Below are 20,632 nucleotides of genomic sequence, written 5' to 3'. Positions count from 1 at the left end.
GGTGCGGGGTTAGGGGATTTTTTCCCCCCCGCCCCCTTTTATTTCCCCTGCCTTGTTTGTTTGACTTCATGCACGGCTGCTCCCACGAGTGCAGGAGTTGAACGGGGGCTGCGTGCTCGGAGCCCGGCTTGCTGCCGGGATTTTTCCCTGCTGCCGGCGCTCCGGCTGCGGGGCCTGCGTGTGCCTCTCGCAGGTTGCCCCGGCGAAGGGCGGCAGCAGCCCGGGCACCGCGTAGCTCCGCTTGCGGTCTGGGGGCTCGCTCGTGGCAGGACCCCGTTGGCTCAGGGACTGCTGATTTATTCAAACTCCAGAAATCGGGGGTTTGCCGCTGGGYGGGTGCCTCCGGAGAGAGGGTCGGGAGCAGCACGTGCCGGCTCCGGCGGGATTTGCAGAGGAGGGCAGGGGTGTTTTTGGAGGGATGCTGGGTTTGCCCTGCTCCGGCGCTCGCCCTTATCAGTAGGAAACTGCCGGGGTGTGGTTGGATGCAGCAGGGTGACTCCGGCATCCGGATGTTTTGGAGCAAGGCTGTAATTTCGGCTGGTTATTAATTGCTTTTTCCACGGTCCTCAGCAGTGAGTTTATTGCACGTGCGTTTGCGACCCTGGAGCGGGGCGGGCGGCAGGTTTCCACGATGCTCTCTGGGAAGGGACAAGCGAGCCTGGCACACGTTTGCTGGAGGCGAAGCGATGAATCGTGGGTGCGGGGGGCGGCCAGGGGCATTGCCAGGGCTTGGGTGGAGTGGCCGCAAAGCCCGACCCTCTGCTGCCAGCAGCAAAACCGCTGCCCTGGGGGAAACAGCTGGTTTGGGGAGCCGGGGCGGCCGCACCGGGGGCTTCCTCCACCACGGAGCGAATGTGCCAAGGCCAGAGATGCCCTTGGGGTTCCCCTGCAGCAATTCCCATCCCAAGGGATGCGGAGCTGGCGTTGCGGAGGCACCGGGGTCCTGACGCTGCAGCTGGCGCATTGGCACCAGGGTGTCTCAGCCCAGCAGGGTGGATCTTCCTTCCTCCGTCCGCACCTGGGGTTTGCAGGGTCTGCTGGCCCAGGGGGGAAAGGTTTCTGGAGCTTTCCCGGCCCAGGGCATGGCATAGCCACGGTCTCCATCCCCTCTGTAGCCGGTTCCCACCGCGCGGCTCACACTCCTGTCCCAGGTATGCAACGTGTTCCTCCGAGGCTGCTTTCGGCAGGGCAGCACCTAGGATGAGAGATGGACTGTGCAGGACCTGGGGCAAAAGTCCCTGGTGCCCATCTCCTGGGGTTGGGGTCCACCACCAGCAGTGACACCTGGAGATGGTCCAGCCCCCAGGGTGCCATTCAGGCCCCCATTGCCTCGGGTTTCCTAATAAAAAAGGTTGTCCTGGCTTATCCTGCCTATGCTGGAGAAGATCGAGCAGTATGGTGGTGGGGTCACTCGGCTGGTGGGTCACCAGAGCTGCCGTGCGCCGCAGGGATGCGACGGTCAGGCCAGCAGAGCCATGCGCACCAGCCATCATCATTGCCGGTGCTTCGGTGATGCCCAGGAGCCTGGTTTGGGTCCAGACCCGGCTGTGTTGGGTTTTGGATGAACCCGGAGCAAACCGCAGCTCTCGCCTTGGAGCCCGTCGTGCCAGCGCAGGCTCTGTTCCCACCGGCTTGGAGTCGGTGGTTTATTCGCGGACGCTGCAGCCGGACAGCTGAGCCGTGCCACCGCCGCCGCCGTGTCCTCGCGCGTCTCCGTGGCCGTGCTGTCGCCCGCCTGGAAGCCGCCGGCAGCCGCGGTGCTCGTGGTGCTCTGCCAGCCCTCGTCCGCGTGGCCTCGTGGTGGCTGTTTCCTGACAGCTTCCGCAATCCTCTGTTTGCTTTAGGAGATTTACAGGGCGCTTTACAGCCGCGGAAGCCGCTGCGCTCGGGATTTTATAGCACCGTAAAAGCGCAGCGGCCGCTTCGAGGTGCGAAGCGTGTCTAACGCGCCGCTGTGCCGCCGCGCCGCTCGAGCAGCTGGCAAGCAAAAAGCCCTGCTGGCTCCCGATGCCGGAGAGGGCGATGGTCCTCGCCGCTGCGCCGCTCGCGGACGGGGGAGCTGCGGCGGGTGCAAACGGCCCTTGCGCGGGTGGCGGCGGCAGCGGCGGCGGCGCGCGCTTCGGCAGCAGGCAGCACCTCGGTGCGGAGGGCCGGGCTGAGCCCCGCGGGCTTGGGTCACGTCTGAAGCTGCAGCTGAGGTTGCGATTTAACGCGCGGAGGGACGAAAAGCTCGTCTCCCCTTGAGCACGCAGACAGGAAATATGCGCTCATCTTTTTCCCCCGCTGGTACGGCCAGAAAGAGCCGCGACGGTTCCCCGTGATTCACTGCCAGGTCATAGCCCTGCGCGCAGCCGACGTGGTGCCTGGCAGCTGGGTTTCGGTCAGAGGAGGCAGCGGGGCGGCAGAGTGGGTTTTCCTTGTGGATTTGCATGTGTGGGTTGGGTCCCGGGGCTGCTTTGGGACGCAGGAGGCCATGCCCCGCGCTCGGGCGGCCGGTCTGAATCCCGAATAAACCCCGGAGGTGGAGACGGTGTGCGCTGCTAGGAAAAGCTCGCAAGACGCGTGCAAAAGCGCCAGCGACGGCGGCCTCGTTGCACCGGTGGCTCGCGCTTCCCGAGCTGCCCGGGCCTTTCAAGAAGCCAACGCGCCCTACAGACTCCTTCCAGCTCGCTTTCTGCTCAACAAACAGGCAGCAGAGCAAAGCTATAAATACGAAATTGTGAAAAAGAGAGAAAGAAAGAAAAACCACACGATTTCCCTGCGGGCAGAGAAAGAGCGCGCGAGAGGGCCGAGCCACGTGTGCCAGATGTGAGCGACGCTGCCGGTTGCGTGCCTGGAAGGCGCTCAGACGCCGCGGCGAGCAGGCGCCGCAAGGACCTTGCTAGAAGGCGACGTGAGATGCGATGCTAGGGAGCGAGCTGAGCCCCGGGCGATGGCGTGGGACTGGCTCCTGGCCTCTCCGAACGCGCGCTCCGCCTGGCCTGTGGGACCCTCGGAGGGAGACGGGGCTTTCCGGCACCACCGTCCGGAGCGGCTCGCGGGGGAGATGGGGGACGCTGCATCTGTGGAGGCCCCGCGGGCAGCTCGGGACACGTTTCGGGACGGTAGGCGTTGGCGAGGGCCGGGCGTTGGGCCGGGTGGCGAGTGGCTGGGGAGCTGCTCCCTTCCCGTGCCGGGGCTTTGCCGGGGGCTCCTGCGGTGGGTGGTGGGTCCTGTCTCCTGGTCGGGGTGAGTCTGGGGGAGCTCAGGCTCCTTCGGTGCTGGGATTTGGTCTCTAGGCTCTTCCTTCAGCCTCAAATAGATACCGGAGAAGCTCTTGGGCGAGACTCGGCCCACGGCATCCTGCCGGAGGCGGCCGCGCTGCCTCCCCGCTGCTAAGCCGGGACGCTCCCCGCAGGCTCTGCAGCGAGGCCATGCACTTGCATTTTTATTTACTAAAGACTCCGCTGAGAATTGCTATCGCAGTCGTCTCGCCCTTCCTAGCAGCGCCTTTAACTTGGAGCAAACTCCCTAGGCCCTGCCGTCTGCTTAAAATCTCTCCTTTAGTTAAACGGGCGCGACTTTCTGGCTGGATAAACCTGAAGAGCGCAGGCAGCATCCTTGCCTGCAGGTTAAATTGCTCTTGCCTTGCCGCACGTGCACACTATTAGTGCAAATGATTTACTTGCAGTATAAACAGTTATGAAGCTGAGGGCAGCAGCACGTGTTAAGAAGTGTTTTCTGCCCCAAACCTGCCCCAGTTTCCCATTGCTCCTCCCTAATTCAGCCTCCTCTTCTGTACCCCTCGCAGTGTTACTCGGGAGACTTTTTCAGGTGTAAACTGGTGTGCAAAGGGCTGAATCTCAAATGCAATTCGTGCAGCTGCTGCAGCCCGGCCCCGGTGCCAAATTTTGCCGAGTCAAAGGGGAACCCGACCTGGCCACCTTCGCCTCCGCCTCCGCAGCGGGGCGCATCCTCCTGCGGGTGCCGGACGCCTCCCCGGGCCGGGTCAGCCTGGGGGCCGTGGCAGGTCCCCAGAGCGGGTCCCTGGTGCGCGGGGAGAACAGGGTGCTGGTTTTGGTTGACGTGCACCTGGAGCAGGTCTGGGGTCCGTCACGCCCCTCCGGAGCCGGCTCCTCCGCAGCCGCGTCCGTTCATCTCGCGCGACTCCAGCCTGTCCCTGCTGCCCCGTCCCTTCGCGCCCTGCTCCCCTCCTAGGCTTCGGGCTCGGGGCGGGCGCAGATCTCGCCCTGGTAAAGCCGGTTTGGACAAAAACCTCTCGTAATGGTCAAAGTGGCCGGGGGCCCCTTCGCGGAGGCAGGACGCGGGCGACATGTCCCCGGCGTGTTTATTATTGGGTCCGGGCAACAGCTGCGGCTCCGCGGACGGGGCGGCCGCCGGCCCCGCTACGGTTACATGAAATCCACCTCCTGCGAAGGCTCCTGGCCGCGGCCTCGAGCCTGGGTGCTGCGTATTTATAAATATTACCTCCTTGCAGCAGCACGGGGCCGCTCCGAAAACAGGCGGCGCGGAGGGCGGGGGGTGGCGCGGCCCTGAGCCCGCGGCCGGAGAAGCGCGCGGGTTTTCCGGCGCCGCTGCGAGCTGTGCGGGGAGABGGGGGCGBGCGGGGCTCGAGGGCTGCTCCCGCTGGGCATCTCCCCGGGGGGGGGGGGCCGGTGCCGCCGAGTCGCGGCCCCTTGGCTCCGTGCGACTTCCCTGCTTGCACACCTTGGGCGCAACGCCGGGACTCGGGAATAGCGGTGCATTTCCGCTTTCCCTTAATTCTCATTTATGCACTTATTTAAAAAACAACAAAGCACCCAAGTCGGCTGGAGCCTGGGGGCGGCTGCCCACGTGGGAGCGGGAGCAGGTTTGCTCCAACCACGCCGGCTCCTTGGATCCTTGGCTGCGGTCCTGCACGCGGGGTCCCGGGCTCGGCCCCGCAGACGCACGACCTTTGCCGAGGTGCCCGAGCCGCGTCGCGGCGGTGCCCGGGGCCGCGGCCTCTCCCAAGGTCACGCCGCTCCTCTCCCCGCCGAGCGGCTGCTCCCCGGCCCTCGGCTTATCCGCGCCCGAGCAGCGTCCTTCTGCCTGTTGACACTTTTATTTTTAATTGCATCTCTCCGGGGGGGGGGACACGCGAGGCAGGCGAGGGCAGGCGCCGGCGTGGGGACGGGAACTCGTCGGCTTTGGTTGCTTGTGAATTCCCTCGCTGGCTCGTTGGACGCCGGAGTTTCAATCGGGCCGGCGGAGGGGGAGCAACACGCCCCCCCCCCCCGCCACCGCGGTGTCTTCGTCTCTGCAAAAGGAGGACGTGTGTCCCTCCCTGGGCCGGCGGGACCGGAGCTGTGCCGGGTGCTGGCCCCCGCGCCGCGGTGCCCCCCGGGTGCCCTCACCCACCTCCGGGCCCGGGGGGGTGCAAATAGCAGCCGGGGAGGGGTTGGACCCCCCCCCCCCCCAAAGGCTGCCGTGCGCCGCTGGCTCCCCGGGGATGTGGCTTGGTGCTTCCAGAACCGGGGGGGAGCTTTTTTAATCGATTCCGGTTATTCTGCCCCGCGGGCGATGCGGTGCCAAGGGGAGCCCGGAGGCGTTCAGCCCTGGCTTTTTGGAGGCTTTCGCCTCTCCTGGCGTGCAGGGATGGAGGATTTTCCCTCCCCGGCATCCCTGGCACCTTCCCTCGCCGGGGCGCTGCGTTACCTGCGCGGTTTTGGGGGCCGCTTTAGCCCGGGTCCTGCCGTTGGGCGAGATGCGCCTCCCGCCCAAAGCGTTAATGTTTTTACCGTGCTAAATACCTGGGCCGCTTCCAAGAGCGGCATTTAACGCTTGGAAGGGAAAACATTTGGCCTCTGACCCAAGCGCCTGTTAACAGCGCCGCGGTCCACGTTGCTGAGATGCCGGGGCTAAAAACAGTCCCCGCGACTCGGTCGCTCATTGGCTTCGTCAAGTGACTCCCGCGTTCGGCTGCCAGGTCCCCCTGCCTGCCCCTTCTCCCTGGCGGGGCCGTGTGCTCCCAGCGCCGGGAAGGTGCCCGCGGCCGGCGTATCCTTGCCGCTGGCGGCGGCTCCTTCCGTCCACCTGCCCGAGCCGTCTCCTGCCCGCCGGCCAGGGTGCTTGCGCTGCTCTCCTTGGGGAAAGGGGCGCTGGTAGGGTTCGGGAAGGGTTTGGGAAGGGAGCCCCCCCGGCCGGTGGGACCACCGGAGCCTCCACCCCGGCTGCCCGCGGGGCCAGCGTCGGGGTTAGGTCAGGCTGCTCAGGGTCTGGCCGAACATCTCCGAGGATGGAGGTCCATCTCTCTGGCCGAGCGGCCGCCGGCGCGTTCCTGGCCGGGCACCGGGGCTTCCCCGAGCCCCAGGCGGTGACTCGTGCAGGGGGCAGCGGGAAAGGGGCCAGGGATTAGCGGTGGCTTCCCAGCGGCGCCAGCGGGTGGGTCGCATCACAGCCGGGGCGATGCCGAGGATGCCGTGCAGGGATGCAGGCGGCACCGGAGCCTGAGCTTTGCTGTTTTTTCCTTTCTTTTCTCGGCAGTGCCGCTTCGGCCGCAGGAGCTCCCGCGAGCCGCGCTGGCACCGGGGGCTCTCTCCCGCTCGCCGGGGTGGGCAGCGCAGCGGGTCGGGCGCTCACAGCCGGCTGAGGACCAGCCTCAGGCTTTTCCTCGCTTTGAGGCTGAGGATGCGGCTCGGTCGTCTCCCCGGTGCCGGGGTAACCCGAGGTCTCCCAGGCCCTGCCTCCCCTTGGCAGCGCGGGCTCCCTGCCCGGGCCAAGGCGTTGCGATGCTATTTGCAGCATCCCGGTGAAATGCAGGGTGCGAGCGAGACCTTAGAGCAGCCCCTGCCTGGCTGTGAGCCGCGTTAGCTCCACTTTTGCTGGCGCCTGGGTGAGCCCAGGAAAACCGGGTGCCCCCTGCCTCTCCTCCGAGCTCTGCTGGGAATGAAACAGGCCCTCGGTGTCCTGTGCTGTTATCTAGACCCCCGTGCACCCAGACCCCCCTGCACCCGGACCCCCTGCACCCAGACCCCCTGCACCCGGACCCGCCGCCGTGTGAAAGAGCTAAAGAAAGGCCCCAGCTGGCCGCAGGCGCCTGGTTCCCGCGGGTGCTCGCGGCCCAGGCGCAAAGGGGAGACGGCGCGAAGTGGCAGTGCACAAGGCAGGGTGTGTGTCGCCGGCGCCTGTGCCAGCTGCCTCGGGCRGCGCACATAGGCGTCCTTGTCCCCCCGCCACCGGCCCCGGCCTCGGCATCGCCATCCTGGCTGGTGCCAGCCRGCACGGAGACGTTCCTGGTGCTGCCGCCCTGGCTGTGCCAGGAGCTGCGGCGCGGGGAAGTGGTGCGTTTGCAGGTGGCCCAGTTTGCTCCGGTGGCGCCCGTGAATCCAGGACCGGGTGCTGGTGGCCTGGCTGGGACGYGGGTGACGCAGCCCCAGGGCTGCCGGCCGCTGTTCCTGCAGCAGCGCTGCGGCAGCTCCGGCCCCACAGGGATGCGATGGGGCAGACCCGGCTGCCGCTCGCGGAGGTCTGGCAGCCCAGAGAGCCCGGTGACGGGTGGTGGCTTATTTTTGTCACTCCATTTCTTGTGCCTCTTAGCTCGATTAGTAATCCCTCCGCAGCAGCGAGAGAAGCGAGCAGGTTTGGAGGCTTTTTGCAACTTCCTCCCCCCGCACCCGCCGCGGCCGGTGCTGCATTAAAAGCAGGGTCCTAAAAATGAGGAAATGCGGGGACGGACGGCGCGCGAGCCGGGCAGGCCCGGCGGGGCGGCGAGGAGGGCTGCCTGCTGCCGCCACCGCCACCTCTCCCCGCGGAGGAGCTGAGCTCTGCGCCCAGGTACCGAGCGCGAGCCGCCCGCCGGCTTGTGGGGCAGAGCGGCATCTCGCTCTCCGGGGCTGCCGAGGGAGCCGGGAGCTGCCGGCGGGAAGGAGGGAGGCTTTGCCGGCGGATCGCGCCCGGGCGGGCTCGCGGGGCCGGGTTCGCGGGGCGCCGGCTTCCCGGGCTGTCGCGCTTTCGTTGCAACTTCGTGCCGAAAGTGAACCGAAGCTGCAAGGCGACGGCAGGAAGCGCCCGGCGGAGCAAATCTCGGCACGGACCACAGGCCACCGCCCTGCGGGCTCGCGGCTCCCCGGGGCCCCGCCAGCCGGCCGGGAGGCTGCCGTGGAGCCGGCGCCGGGCTGGGCTGCAGCGGAGATTCCTCCCGCTTGTGCCCGGAGCAGGGAAGAGGCAGCGCCTCGGGCCGGCTCCTTTTCCCCACGGTGGCCGGGAGACGGGGCAGTGCCGGTGACGTCTTTGCTGCGAGCGGCTGGGCGCCGGGGGGGACGGCAGCGCGGGGGCTCTCTCCAGCGGGAGCGGCTTGCTGCTCCCCTTCTCTCTTATTTTGGGGGTGCTGCGGCTGGGGAGGCGGCGGGGAGCAAAAGCCCGGTTTGCCCGGCCTTGGCCCGGGCTTGGGGGGGTCATCGTGATGCCCGCCGCCCCTCGCTTGCTGCCCCCTTGCCTCTCTTCCCCCCCACCACGGCATTTGAAAAAAGAAAGAAAAAAAAAACGAGGAAGGAAGGCTTGGCGGGTGCTTGCTGCTGGTACCAAGAAGTGGGGTTATTTTCACTTCTTCCTTCGCCGTTTCCTTTTCTCAGCCCTCGTGTTTATCAATGAAGCGGCGCAGAGCGGGGGCGGGTGGTGCAGCTCCCTGCCCCGGCTCCCGGCTCCGCTCCGCGCAGACCCGACCTGCGGATTGAGTTTTCCCTTCCTAAACGGCCCCGGTTGACTCCAAAATAAAGACCCACGCGGGATGGGCCCTCGGCCGGGGAGCTTCCCCGGCACGCGGTGGCRGGATGAGTTTGGGGGTTCTCAGCGCCTCCTCCAACGCGACGAGGGCCGAGCGGGGGCAGAGCTCGCCCCTTCTCCGTGCGGTTTGCTGCTGCTGCTCGTGCGAGGGGAGGAGGGACAGGCAGCCCTGCCGCGGGGAGAGACCCTTCCCGTGTGAGTGCTCGGCCCCCCTTGCTTTTGGCTCTTTCTGGGAGCAGGCGGATATTTTACGGGATGGCGCATGAGCAGCATCTCCCTCGCTGGGGTCTTTGGGGCTGCTTTTGGAGCCCAGCGTCGCCCGAGCCGCCTGCCCGTGTCCGTGCGGGGCTGGCTTGGCCCCGGGCAGAGGCTGCGCCCGCACGGGCAGCGCTTTCCCGCAGCCCCCGGAGGGTAACGCGATGCCGCCGGGCCCGGTTTGCACGGGCTATATGTGGAAACGGGCTTAARGCAGGTTTTATTTTTAACCCCGGTTTTTTAGTTCCCTTAGCTCCGCTCCCAGCGCACATCTGGGCCCAGAGGCGTCGGAGGCTGCCGCGGCCGGGGCGCCCTGCGGGTGCAGACGCAGCCCCCGGGGCTGCGAGCAGGGCCGGCGCTTGGCTGCCGTTCCCGCACTGTAAATGCCTCCGGGGGCACAGCTTTTTTTAATCTTTTATTGTTTTTTTTTTTTTTTTTTTCTTTTTTCCCCACCCCTTTTGGCTGTCCCAGGCCAGGCCAGCTCTCCGGAGCGATAATGAGCTTGTGAGCAAGCCCGGCAGCGGCACAAATCCGCCGGGTTGCTGAGCAGCGCCTGTGTGTCGCTTCAGAAAACACCGGCGGTTGCCCAGCAGCTGGCTCGATCCCCCCGTGCGGCTGCCCGGCGGCGGATTCGCCGTCCGCCCGCTTACGGACGCCGGCCGGAGCCCCGTTCGCCGCTGCCTCGCAACCCGGCGCCGGCCTTGCGCGGCCGGGCGGAGCGAGCGGGGCCTCCGGGCTCCCTCGCCCCGGCGCGGGGAGGGTTTGCTCCGCTCGAGGGCAAAGGACGGCTCGGGAAAGGTGGCCGTGCAAAGTCCCGGGAGAGCCCGGTTATTCCTGGGGTAAAGGAGGGAGGATCTGCTTGGGCTCGGCACCAAGTAACGCCCCCAGAGGAAAACCAAGAAAGGGCCAGAAATAAACGGCGGCGCTGAGCGGCCAGGGAGGTATTTTGCAGGGAGCTGGATTCCTTGGAGCCGGCGGCGCTTCGGCACGCCGAGCGGCTTTGCGGCAGCAGAGCGCCGACCGTCCCGCGGGCCGGCGGGTGCTCTCAGGCTCTTCTTCCATCTCGCGTTCTTGCTCCGTCTGCGTTATCGTAAAGGGAAATAAGTTAAAAAAAAAAAAAAGTCTGGCTCAGGGCTGCGTCCGGATCTTTTGCAGATCGTGCTGGGAATTTAGCTTTTCTTCCCGGTGTCCCCGTGGGCCGGCTGGCCAGAGCCGGCCGGCATTGGAGGTACCTGCTGCGGTGCCTCCTGCCCGTCCCTTCAGCCGGGCTCTGGGATGCTCCGGCAGGAAAGGTGGTGTCCGGGAGCGCTTTCCTCTCGGAGCTTGGGGGCCGAGCTGTCCTGCCCGGCCCCCGTTTCCCTCCTGCCTTCTCGCCCTTTGGCCTCTCTCTTTTCCCTTTTCCGCAGCTCCATTGCCTCCCGCCACCGCCGTCCCCCCGTCTCCCCCCAGCCCTCCGCGTGGCCGGCGGGACACGGCTCCGAGTGGGGCTGYGGGAACAAGTGCCCTGGCAGCGCCCGCTGGGAAACCCAACGCTGCCGGCCGTATCCCGGCCCCTGGATGTCCCGGTGGAGCCAGGAGAGCCAGTGCTTTGTGCAGGGAGCTGCCGGCCCGGGGACGGACCCTCTCCGGCACCGCCGAGGTCTCGTGTGGGTGCGGAGCGGGTCGGGAGCCCCCAGGTGAAGGAGGCCCCGGGAGCCGTTGTCGGCGGAAGAGCCGYTGAAGACCGGCTGAGGTCGGGAGGGGCTTCGTGCTGGATGCAAACGTCCTTCGCCTTGCAAAGGGCTGCGAGACCCTGCCCGAGCCGTGGTGCTGCGGACGTCGCTTCTGCCCCCGGCCCAGGAGGGAGCTCGGTGGGACGTGACCCTTGTTGGTGGGACATGTCCCTTCCCGGAGGGACGCCCGGCCGGGGTCCCCGCCGGTCGTCGCTGCCGCCTCCTCCCCTGCCCGCGGTCCTCCCCGCCGCCCCGCGCCGGGGCTGAGTCAGAGCGAAAGCAGAAGCTGCTCGGCGTTACGGGGGGGGGAAGCCAAGCAGAACCGGCCGGGTTATTTTAAACCTGACCTAATTTCCCCCTCTCCTTATCGCTCGCTCGGGGGCCCGGCCTTGCCCTGGCCTCCCTTCCCCATCCTCGCCCTCGGCAACTCCCCGGCTCAGGTGATTTGCGCAGGAATTTCCTAGGGGGAAGCGGCAGCRCTAAAACCCACCGAGGTGGGGGGGAAAGCCCCCGCTCGGCTGGGCGGCGTGGGGACMCGGGCACGTGGCTCGGGGCGGGGGGCAGCCGGAGCCCCCCGCGCGCGGCGGGGATGCTCCTGGCTCGGAAACGGGAGGGGATCATCCTAAAGGTCCCCATGCGTGGTGTGAAATCCCTTTCCGGCCATCCCCTTTCCCCTTTTGCTGGAGTATCCCAGGAATTGTGCTCCCCTGGTGCAGGCTCCCTGCCTGCCTGTGCATTGTTCCCAAGCCGGATGGCAGCKCAGGGATGGCTCGTCCGATGTCCCAGCTGCTCTTGGGAGCTTTTCCTCTCACCCTGTGCTGGATGTTTGGGATTATTATATCCCCCGTGTGCGTAAGCTGTGATTTATCCCCCTTCAGCCTCGTTTTATTGGTTYCAGGCTGTGCCCCGGCGTCTCTGGATCCCAGCTGCCTTCCCCTGGGCACAGCTGTTCCTCAAGGCATCGTCTCCAACATCTCCAGCATCTCCCTACCTGCACCCCCTGCTCCCTCCTCTAGGGCCCTTTGCAAAATCATCTAAACAAACCGCTGTTTGATAACAGTCCCAGCTCCTCTGCTCCCATCCCCCTTTGGATGGGCTACCATGTCTAATTAATTACCTTCCTCTGGCCGCTCGATAGCTGGCTCTTGATCCGTGTAATCATATTTCTGTCCAAGCCAGCTTGATTTAATTTCCCCCTTAGGATATTTTGTGGCCCTGTGTATCAGATGCCTCGCTGGATCCCCAGGATGCTATATCCACCGCGTCCCCTTTGTCCGCAATTATGCATTGTATTTAAATAGCAAAGCCCTCCAGATTCGTGCGGTTACGTTCCTGCTGAGCAAACCCGGGGTGTCTGGCTTACGCGTGTCCCCCTTTCAGTATTTGCTCTATTTCTTCTGCCCCAGGCTGAGGGCCGACGCGAGGAGGGCAGCTGCTGCCYGCTCTTTGCCCTGCTTGCAAATCGCTCCGCTTTTACCAGCCTCCGGAGGATCCGTGCAAGAGCGGCGCGGGTCAGCGGCGCTCCGCAGAGCACAGGGTTGCGCGGTCCGAAGCGGGGCGGGAGCATTGCAGCATTTGCAAACCGGGCTTCGCGCTCACTGCATCCCGCGGGAGGCAGCTCCCGCCGCGGTCCCTGCTCCGCCGCGGGTGGCTCCCGCGCGGCCCCGCGCGCCCTCGGACAGCTGCCGTCCCCTTGGCGCGGGGAACAAGGGCCCCGTCTGTGCCGGCAGCGCGGCCTCGCGCCGCCTCCCCCCCGCCTCCGCGCTCGCGTGCGGGCTGCGCACAGAGGCCGCGTTGTTCACCGCGTGCCGCCGTTTCGCCCCGCTCGCGGGCTCCCTCGCTCTGTGCCCRGGGAGCAGCGGCCGAAGGGTTAAAGTCTGGCTCTGTCTCCTTGCACAGTCCTTCCTCTCCTTCCTGGTCTTTCCTTGCTTTCTCTTTCTCTTTCGGTGCTCCCAGTGTCGAGCTTTTCCCTCTCTCTTGCTTTGCTCCTGTATTCGGAAATTGGAGGCACGAAGCAAGCGCCGGCAGAGCACGGCAGCACGTGAGTCCCGGGCTCGCCGGCAAGGGGTCCCGGCAAGCCCAGCCAGTGCAGGGTGCTCCCGGCTTTCACTGTCCCTCTGGGATGTCCGCCCGTGTCCCGGGGCTCCCGGCGTGCCCTGGCTCGGGCTGTCTCACTTTGCCCCCCAGCCTCTGCCCCTCTCTTCCCGGGGAGGCAGCCCTCGCGGATGCGTCCCTCTCTGGTTAGGGTGATGGTCCTTAGCCACACGCGCGTTTAGGCTCCAGGTGCCTCGGCAGAGCCCCGGGATCGGTGCTCGGTGATGGCAGCGCCGGCGCATGCGCTACGGGGCGCTGGGCACCTCCGCGCCCTCCCCRTGCCTCGGTTTCCCCGYGGCAAAACGGGCRGCTGCTGACGTCCCGGGCGCTGCCCTCCCCTGTCTCGCAGGATCGCCTTCGTGCCTGGCGGGCGCCCGCGTCTCGCCGCCCCGGTGCACCATGGCGTCCCGCATCGGGCTGCGGATGGAGCTCATGAAGCAGCAGGCGCAGCAGGAGGCCGAGCGGGAGCGCGTGCAGCAGCAGATGATGATGAACTACATGCAGCAGCAGCGGATGCCGGTGGCGTCCACCCCAGCCATCAACACCCCTGTCAACTACCAGTCCCCACCGCCCGTGCCGGGAGAGGTCCTCAAGGTAGAGTCCTGGGGGTGTCCTGGGGCCGAGGAGGGTGCGGGAGATGCCTTGGCGGTGCTGGGGTCCCTGACGGCTTGTTTCCTTGCCGGGGTGGGAAATGCAGGTGCAGTCCTACCTGGAGAACCCCACCACCTACCACCTGCAGAAGTCGCGGGACAAGAAGGTCCAGGCCTATCTCTCGGAAACCTACGGGAACAAGTTTGCCGCTCACATCAGCCCCATCAGCCACTCGCCAAAGCCACCCCCCGCCGCCGAGCCCGGCGTCCGGCCCGGCCACGTCATGTCCTCCTCGGCGGGCAACAGCGCGCCCAACAGCCCCATGGCCATGCTCAACATCGGCTCCAACCCGGAGCAGGAGGTAAGGAGGTGGCAGAGGTTGGCACCTTCAGCGCCAGCACCGCCGTCGCTCCCGGGGAGCCGGTGTCCTGGCTGCGCGCCCGACAGAACACACCTTTCCCTTTCAGTTAGGCGAGGTCATCGATGACATCATGCGCCTGGATGACGTGCTGGGCTATATGAATCCCGAAGTGCACATGCCCAACACGGTGAGTCTCGCTCCCCGGCCGCGCTCCCTCCGGGTGCCCTCGCCTGGCCTGGTGCCAGCGCGGCGGCGGGAAGTCACCCGTTTCGGTGTGTGCACAAACCGGCTCGGCCTCCCTCCGCCTGGCTTCGCCCCGCGCGCTCCCGGCAGCCGCAGCTCTTGTGCCGCCCGGGAAGCTGGCGACAAACACCGGCCGGAGCTGGCTGGAGCCTGAGCCGGGGACGGACGGTGACGAGCCGGGCGGCCCTGYGGACACGGGGCTGGGGAGGCGGAGAGATTCCCCTTTCTGCCTGCAAACTGCAAGAGCCAGTTCTTCGGCTTCTTTTGCTTTTTAATGATAGTTTGGAGCCCTTGTGCAGAGCCGGAGAGACAGGAGAGGGGCACGGGGAGGGATGAAGCTTCAGCGGCAGCACGGGAGATTTCGATGTCGGGAAGGGCTTTCCCAGCGAGAACGGGTYGTTGGGAGCAGCAGCATCTCCCGAAGCGTCGGGCCGGGCCGGATCCGTACGGGTCAGGGCTGGCTGCCATAGCCGGTGCCTCGCAGTGGGATTCATCCTGCCAGGCCCTCCTCGGATGTGATTCATCTGCCCTATTTTAGATGCCGGCTGTGGGAGGGGATCCACTGAGCCCTTTGAAGTCCTGTTTTCTTTGCTACTCTGATTATAGCTATTTTAAGGCCCAGCAAGACAATTATACCTGTCTGGTCTCCGCGCTCGCATCCCACGGGCCAAGGAGCTGGGGTTGAGCCCCGATCCGGCAGCGGAGCCCAGCTCCCGGCCCCGATGGAGCTAACCCGCCCGGCCCTTTGCTTTGCAGCTGCCCATGTCCAGCAGCCACATGAACGTGTACAGTGGGGACCCGCAGGTGAGCGCCTCCCTCGTAGGCGTCACCAGCAGCTCCTGCCCCGCCGACCTCACGCAGAAGRGGGAGCTGACAGGTAGGTCCCCGGTCCCGGAGCGCCCTGTGCCCGGGGTGCCTCCGCGCAGCACCGAGCCCGGGATGCGCTCGGGGGCTGAGAGGCGGCCGGCTGAGGTTGTGGGTCTCCATTGCAGATGCCGAGAGCCGAGCCCTGGCTAAAGAGCGCCAAAAGAAAGACAATCACAACCTGAGTAAGTCGTGCGCCCGCCGCGCTCCTCGGGGCCGCGGCAGCGTGCTCCCCCGCACCCTCCATCCCGCTTCCCCCTCTCTCCGAGCCGGCTCCCTTCCCAGCCCGGCTCGCTCTGAGGAAAACACCCCCACAGCCCCCAGCATGGCTCCCCATTCCTGAATCTGGAAAATGCCTGTGTTAAGGGAGGCACCCTGTTATTATTCCCATTAGCCCCGGGAGGAAGGTCGGAAGACCCTGCCGGGGCGGTGGATTGGGGCAGGACAAGGCTCCCTGGGCTGGAGCTTGCCGCTGAGAGCAGCTGAGACCCGGGGAGTTCGGTGCATGCTCCTCACCGCTGTCTGCAGAGTGTCCTGTGCCCGCAGACGTGAGGAGCCGTATCTCCTGTATTTATACAGCTCTTTGACTTGGGCCAAACTCTTGGCCCCAGCGGTTCCTTGTCTTCAAGTCCCCCAAGCCTGGTGGGGCTGCCAGTGGGGCACGATGGCATCCCTTGGCCCCACGGCCAGGTGGAAAGGGAGCAGCAGTGGGGCCGGCGGGGGCTGCGGGGCGGCGAGGCGTCCCTGCCGTCCCCCATCCCCTCATTGCCTTCCCTCTCTTCTCGCCCTGCAGTCGAGAGACGGCGGAGGTTTAACATCAACGACCGCATCAAAGAGTTGGGGATGCTGATCCCCAAGGCCAACGACCTGTACGTACCGCGGGGATCTCCGGTGTCTGCGGGGCGGGGGTGTCTGCGAGGCTCCTGGGCATGCTCAGCCTGGTGCGAGGGGATATTTGCAGAGGGGCTTTTTGGTGGAGCAGGGGTGAGGGGACACGTTGCTGGTCAGGAGATGCGGACGGTGATGTCTTCTTCCACCCTGCTCCTCAGGGACGTGCGCTGGAACAAAGGGACAATCCTGAAGGCCTCTGTCGACTACATCAAGAGGATGCAGAAGGACTTGCAGCGGTCACGAGACCTGGAGAATCACTCCCGGCGCCTGGAAATGACGAATAAGCAGCTCCTGCTCCGCATCCAGGTGAGTGTCCCCAGGCTCTGCCCTCCCTCCGTCCTCCTCCTGCTGCCGAAGTGCCTCCTCGGGCCCCGCACGCACCTCGCTCCTGTCCTGCCGTAGGGCACGGGCAGGCTCGCTTCCCTCTTGCAGCTGCCTTAAACAGTCTTCAGATGAACCACGGCCTCGTGGCCTCGTGGCGGACACGGGCAGACATCCCAGAGGGACAGGGAAAGCCGGGAGCACCAAGGAGGGTTAGCGGGCAGGGTGCAATGCTCGCTGTGGTTTTGCCTCCCGTTGCTGCGATCTCGCTAGTGTCCGATGCACTTCAGGCAGCGTCTTCAAGCTGGGCTGCCCTGGTCCAGAGCCGAGGCTTCACGTCTCCCCCTGCTTCACATCTCCCACTGCTTCACGTCTCCCCCTGCTTCACGTCTCCCACTGCTTTGCATCACCGTTTTCCATTCTTTGCCTCTTCCGCGGGCCCCTTCCCTGTCACCTCTCGGTCCCTCTGTTTCCTCTTCCCTAGCGTTTCTGTGGGGTTTTGATTTTTCTCCATCCCTGCTGCCTCCCTGGATGTCCGTGTGCCCTTGTCTCCAGGGCTGGTGACATGGTGTCCCCACTAAAGGCCTCCCGTGCTCTGTTGGCAGGAGCTGGAGATGCAAGCCCGGGTCCACGGGCTGCCCACCTCCTCGCCCTCGGGCGTCAACGTGGCCGAGCTGGCTCAGCAGGTGGTGAAGCAAGAAGCCGGTGGGGACGAGGGGACGATGGAGCCGCCGCTGCTGCCCCCGGACCCCGAGGCGCAGCCGCAGCCCGCACTGCCACCGCCACCCCAGTCTCCCTACCACCAGCTGGACTTTACCCACAGCTTGAGCTTTGACGATGGCTCCAGGGGCTTCCCGGACAGCCTGGACCCCAGCCACAACCTCTCCTTCCCTTCCCTATCCAAGAAGGAGCTGGACTTGATGCTGATGCAGGACACCATGTTACCCCTGGCTTCCGACCCCTTGTTCTCCGCCATGTCCCCGGAGGCCTCCAAGGCCAGCAGTCGCCGGAGCAGCTTCAGCATGGAGGACACAGACATGCTGTGACGATGAGCTGCTCTGGCGCCGGGGGCAAGGACTGGGCCTTCAAGATGGGTTAGCAAAGTCACAGGGCGCTCTTCCTCCCCTGCCTGGATGAGGAGGCCGTCCTGCCGAGCACTTGAATCCACGCCGGAGTACATCTTTCTCTATGCAACAGGGGTCTCGGTTCAAGTCTTGCCGGGTACCATAGCGTCTTTTGCAAGCTTTTTGCCAGGAACTCGAGCGGACCTTCTCGGCTTGCCGCGGCATTGGACTCGCTGCAGATTTCACAGCCTGGGAGCATGATCTCGGCTGCTTTGCCTTTCCACGAAACCCTCCCAGCCCACACGCCTGACCCAGGGCAAGGCTCAGTGCTGGAGCCAGAAGGAGCCTTAAAGCCCCTGGGAGCTGGTGGGAGAGGACCGGGTGGATGCTCAGAGGTTTTTCCCTGGCTCGCTCCCCACTCGCAGCCTCACTCTGTGAACCTGCGCTCCCTCCAAGTCTTGCCAAGCTGGGGCCTCTGGGCCTTGCGGACACCGTTGGTGGCTGTGTCACGTTGCCACGTCCCCGATGGGGCTTCTGCTTTGCTTTCGTGCCGGTGGAGGAAAGAGCGGTGCTGCTCATCATCGGAGCACCGGGGCTGGGTGCTTCTCTGGGCAACGGGGTAGGAGGGAGAAGAGGTGCTCAGTTAGAGCAAGTTAATTCATGGAGCATGGGAGGTGTTTTCCGAGTGAGTTGGGACTGAGCCTACAAATTCAGGTCTGTGTTGAGAACTTCCAAAATGTCAGGTATAGGGTGTCTGACTGGTGCTCGGTCCGTTTGAATGAACCCCGGTTTTGGAGCGGTGCCCAGGTGAAAGCCTCGGTTTGTGTCTCTGTCCGAGGACACCCTGTTTGGCACCAGAGGCAATTCCTGGCCTCGGCGGCTGCCCTGGTCGTGTATCCCAACCGGATAAGCCAGGTGAACTCCTGAGCATTGCTCCAGTGTCCCGGGGTTTGTCCGAACGTGAACCTCAGCAGCAGCAGCAGCAGCGTGTGCAGCCCCTCGCTGCAAACGACACCGTGCGGTGGCTCCTCCGCCTTCGGGATTGTTCCCCTCTCCGGGGGCTTTGCCTGCATGCTACGTCCATCCCCTGACCTCGCCGGCCTCTGGAAACCAGCCACGCGAGGCCAGGGGACCTTCGAGTGTCCTAGTGAAACGTCCCTGTGCCATCCTGGTGGGACCCAGCCAGGCGGAGGAGGAGGTGGGGAGGTGACAGGGGGTCTGTGGGCAGATCTGAGCATTTTTTAAGCGTACAGCACTGCCGTTTGTGGCAGCGTCTGTGAGCGTGGCGGTGTCCACCTGCGGAGGAGACCTCCATGTCACCGGGCTCTCGGGCATCGGTGGGCGGTCAGGAGGCGGTCAGCACGGTTGCTGCGCTGTTGCRTGCCCCGTTCCCCCGAGGATTTGCCTCCTCGTCCCTCCGAGACGCACCTCCGCCCGTCCCTCCGGCGGCGGTGGGAGCCGTGTCCCCTCCAGCCTCGCGGCGATGGAGGTGCATCTCCTGCCTCCTGGCTCTGTCATTGCAACGTCGCGCCGTGGCTCTTCAGGTGGAAGGCACAGGAGTTTTTCGGTGGGTTTTGGGTTGCTTATCGAAAACTGTTAGCCCGCCCCGTGTCTGGGCGCGGAGGTGCGGCTGTGGCCGGGGAGTCGGGAGATGGTTTGCACCTTTGCCCGATCGGAGCGGCTGCTCCTTGCCTGCGGCTTGCAGGGCTTGTTTCTGTTCCCCCCGTCACCGGCTTGTCCCCAGCCAGGGCAGCCAGCCCGCGCAAGAGCGGCTTTGCCCGGTTTCGTACCCGAGTCATCTTCTGCTTTCTCAGCGCTGCTGGTGATGGCACAGCCATGAAGGGAACCGGGGAGAGGAGGGAGAACCCTGCTCGAAAAGAAAATACTACACTATTTAGTTGTAAAGCCTGAGGGGGAGCACGGGGGCGGGGTGCTGGGGAGAGACGAGCGCCCTTTGCAATAGCCCAGCGGCTTCATGCCGCGGCGTTGCCCTCCGCGGCGTGAGCGCCGGCGCAAGCTGCACGTCGGAGCCCGTCGGCTCGTTGGCCCCGCTGCGAGGCGAGGGCTGCGGGGTCCCGGCACCACGGGCAAGCGCGGCCGGCCGGGCTGCCGAGAAGCAGAGCTCGCCGCGGCGCGGGGCCGGTGCGGGGACAACCCCGGCGTCTCCCTGCCCGCCGGGACGAGCGCCCGCTGGACGTGGGGTCTGCATGGAAATACAGCAAGTGGAAAGGAGAGGAAGAGAGAAAGGAAGAAAGCGCGTCTGAAGAGAAGTCCTCGAGCCCCGCTGCACGTGCTAGGGCAGGGGCTCGGTCCGGTCGGGATGCTCCGGGCAAGGGCGGCATTTGCAGGGAAGGGGGCGAAGGCAGGAGGCGGCGGGAGCTGGCGTGGGTCTGGGCGGCCGCGGGAATCGGGCCGCGTCGAGGTGGACACGCAGAACCGCTAGTCGCTTGGGCTTGTCTTAGCCGGGGACGTGACGACGGGCCCTGGCTGACGGCCGGCGCCGGGTGCCATCGGCGTGCTGCGTGCACCGGGGCGCAGAAGACACCGCGGCCCGGCCGCCGCTCAGCCCGAGACTTGGCCTCTCCCCAGGCTGCGAGTAAACAGTTGTGGATTACTATTTTTTTTTTTAAATCTTTTGGGGTTTTTTGTTTGTTTGTTTGTTTTTTTAAATGCACTGTGCTCTGATTAAAAGATTTTACTACTGTTTTATAAATAAATGTATAAAAGAATGAACTGGAATGGAAGAAGAATCATTAAAATATATTTATTTACAACATCCCGGAGCGTGGCACTGCGGCTTGTTTTCTCTCTTCGGGGAGGAGGGAGGGTCCCGGTGTTCCCCGAGCGGCTTCTCCCCGTTCGGCAGAGCGAGGGCTGCCGTTGCGGGGCTGCTCCCCCGGCTCCGAGCGGGGGGCAGAATCGTGCCCCGTGGTTGCCTCGCGTTTCTCCTCCTTTCGTCGGCCGGACGCGCTCCTCTGCCCGGGTCGCGCCCGGGCCGAATGCTGAGACGCGCCGTGGCAGAAGGTGGTGCTGTCGGCATGGCTCTCCCTGCGCTGCCGCCTGCGCTGAGCCTCAAAGCCGGGGGGGGGAAAATCCAGGTTTTGGGGTCCCCAGGGGGACAGCAAGCGGCCGGACACCTGCTCTCCCCCGCGGAAACGCCAGCGTGCTCGGAGGAGACCGTCGCTGATACCGGCTGATTTCTGCTCCGACAAGGAGGACCTTGGTGCACATCAGTTTGGTGTTGTCTGAGCTGTTTCTCAGGCTGCTCCCTCCCCGGTTCGGGCGATGGGGAATGCACCGGGTGGGTGCACGGGAGTTAACTGAGCTGGAGCGTGTTAACCAGCCCGAAAACTCCTCTCAGTGCCCCCTCCAAGGGGGCCAGGACCCAGGCAGCGTAGGACACTTCACAGGAGCCTTCCATCCCTTGGGAAGGAGGTGCTGGACCCTAGGAGCTCTGCTGCAGCCAGTGTGAGCCCAGCTGTGACCTGCAAGGT

General features: G+C 65.5%; 1 protein-coding gene across 2 annotated transcripts; it reads left to right on the top strand.

Moving 5' to 3' along the window:
• Window positions 1-3,083: 3,083 nt before the first annotated feature.
• Window positions 3,084-19,890, top strand: TFEB (transcription factor EB). Of its 2 annotated transcripts, none has more exons than XM_026056696.1 (9): window positions 3,084-3,104; window positions 13,153-13,397; window positions 13,501-13,755; window positions 13,862-13,942; window positions 14,755-14,875; window positions 14,991-15,047; window positions 15,656-15,731; window positions 15,912-16,059; window positions 16,680-19,890. In XM_026056696.1, the coding sequence occupies exons 2-9, from the start codon at window positions 13,203-13,205 to the stop codon at window positions 17,118-17,120; spliced, it is 1,374 nt and encodes a 457-aa protein (XP_025912481.1). In that variant the 5' UTR covers window positions 3,084-3,104; window positions 13,153-13,202; the 3' UTR covers window positions 17,121-19,890. The 2 variants fall into 2 exon arrangements, with proteins under 2 accessions (XP_025912481.1, XP_025912482.1); XM_026056697.1 differs by lacking the exon at window positions 3,084-3,104 and adding an exon at window positions 7,777-7,794.
• The last annotated feature ends 742 nt before the right edge of the window (window positions 19,891-20,632 follow it).

This window comes from Apteryx rowi, unplaced genomic scaffold (assembly GCF_003343035.1).
Source record: "Apteryx rowi isolate R43461 unplaced genomic scaffold, aptRow1 scaffold_132, whole genome shotgun sequence".
NCBI lineage: Eukaryota > Metazoa > Chordata > Aves > Apterygiformes > Apterygidae > Apteryx > Apteryx rowi.
This window is presented reverse-complemented; position numbering and strand designations above follow the sequence as displayed.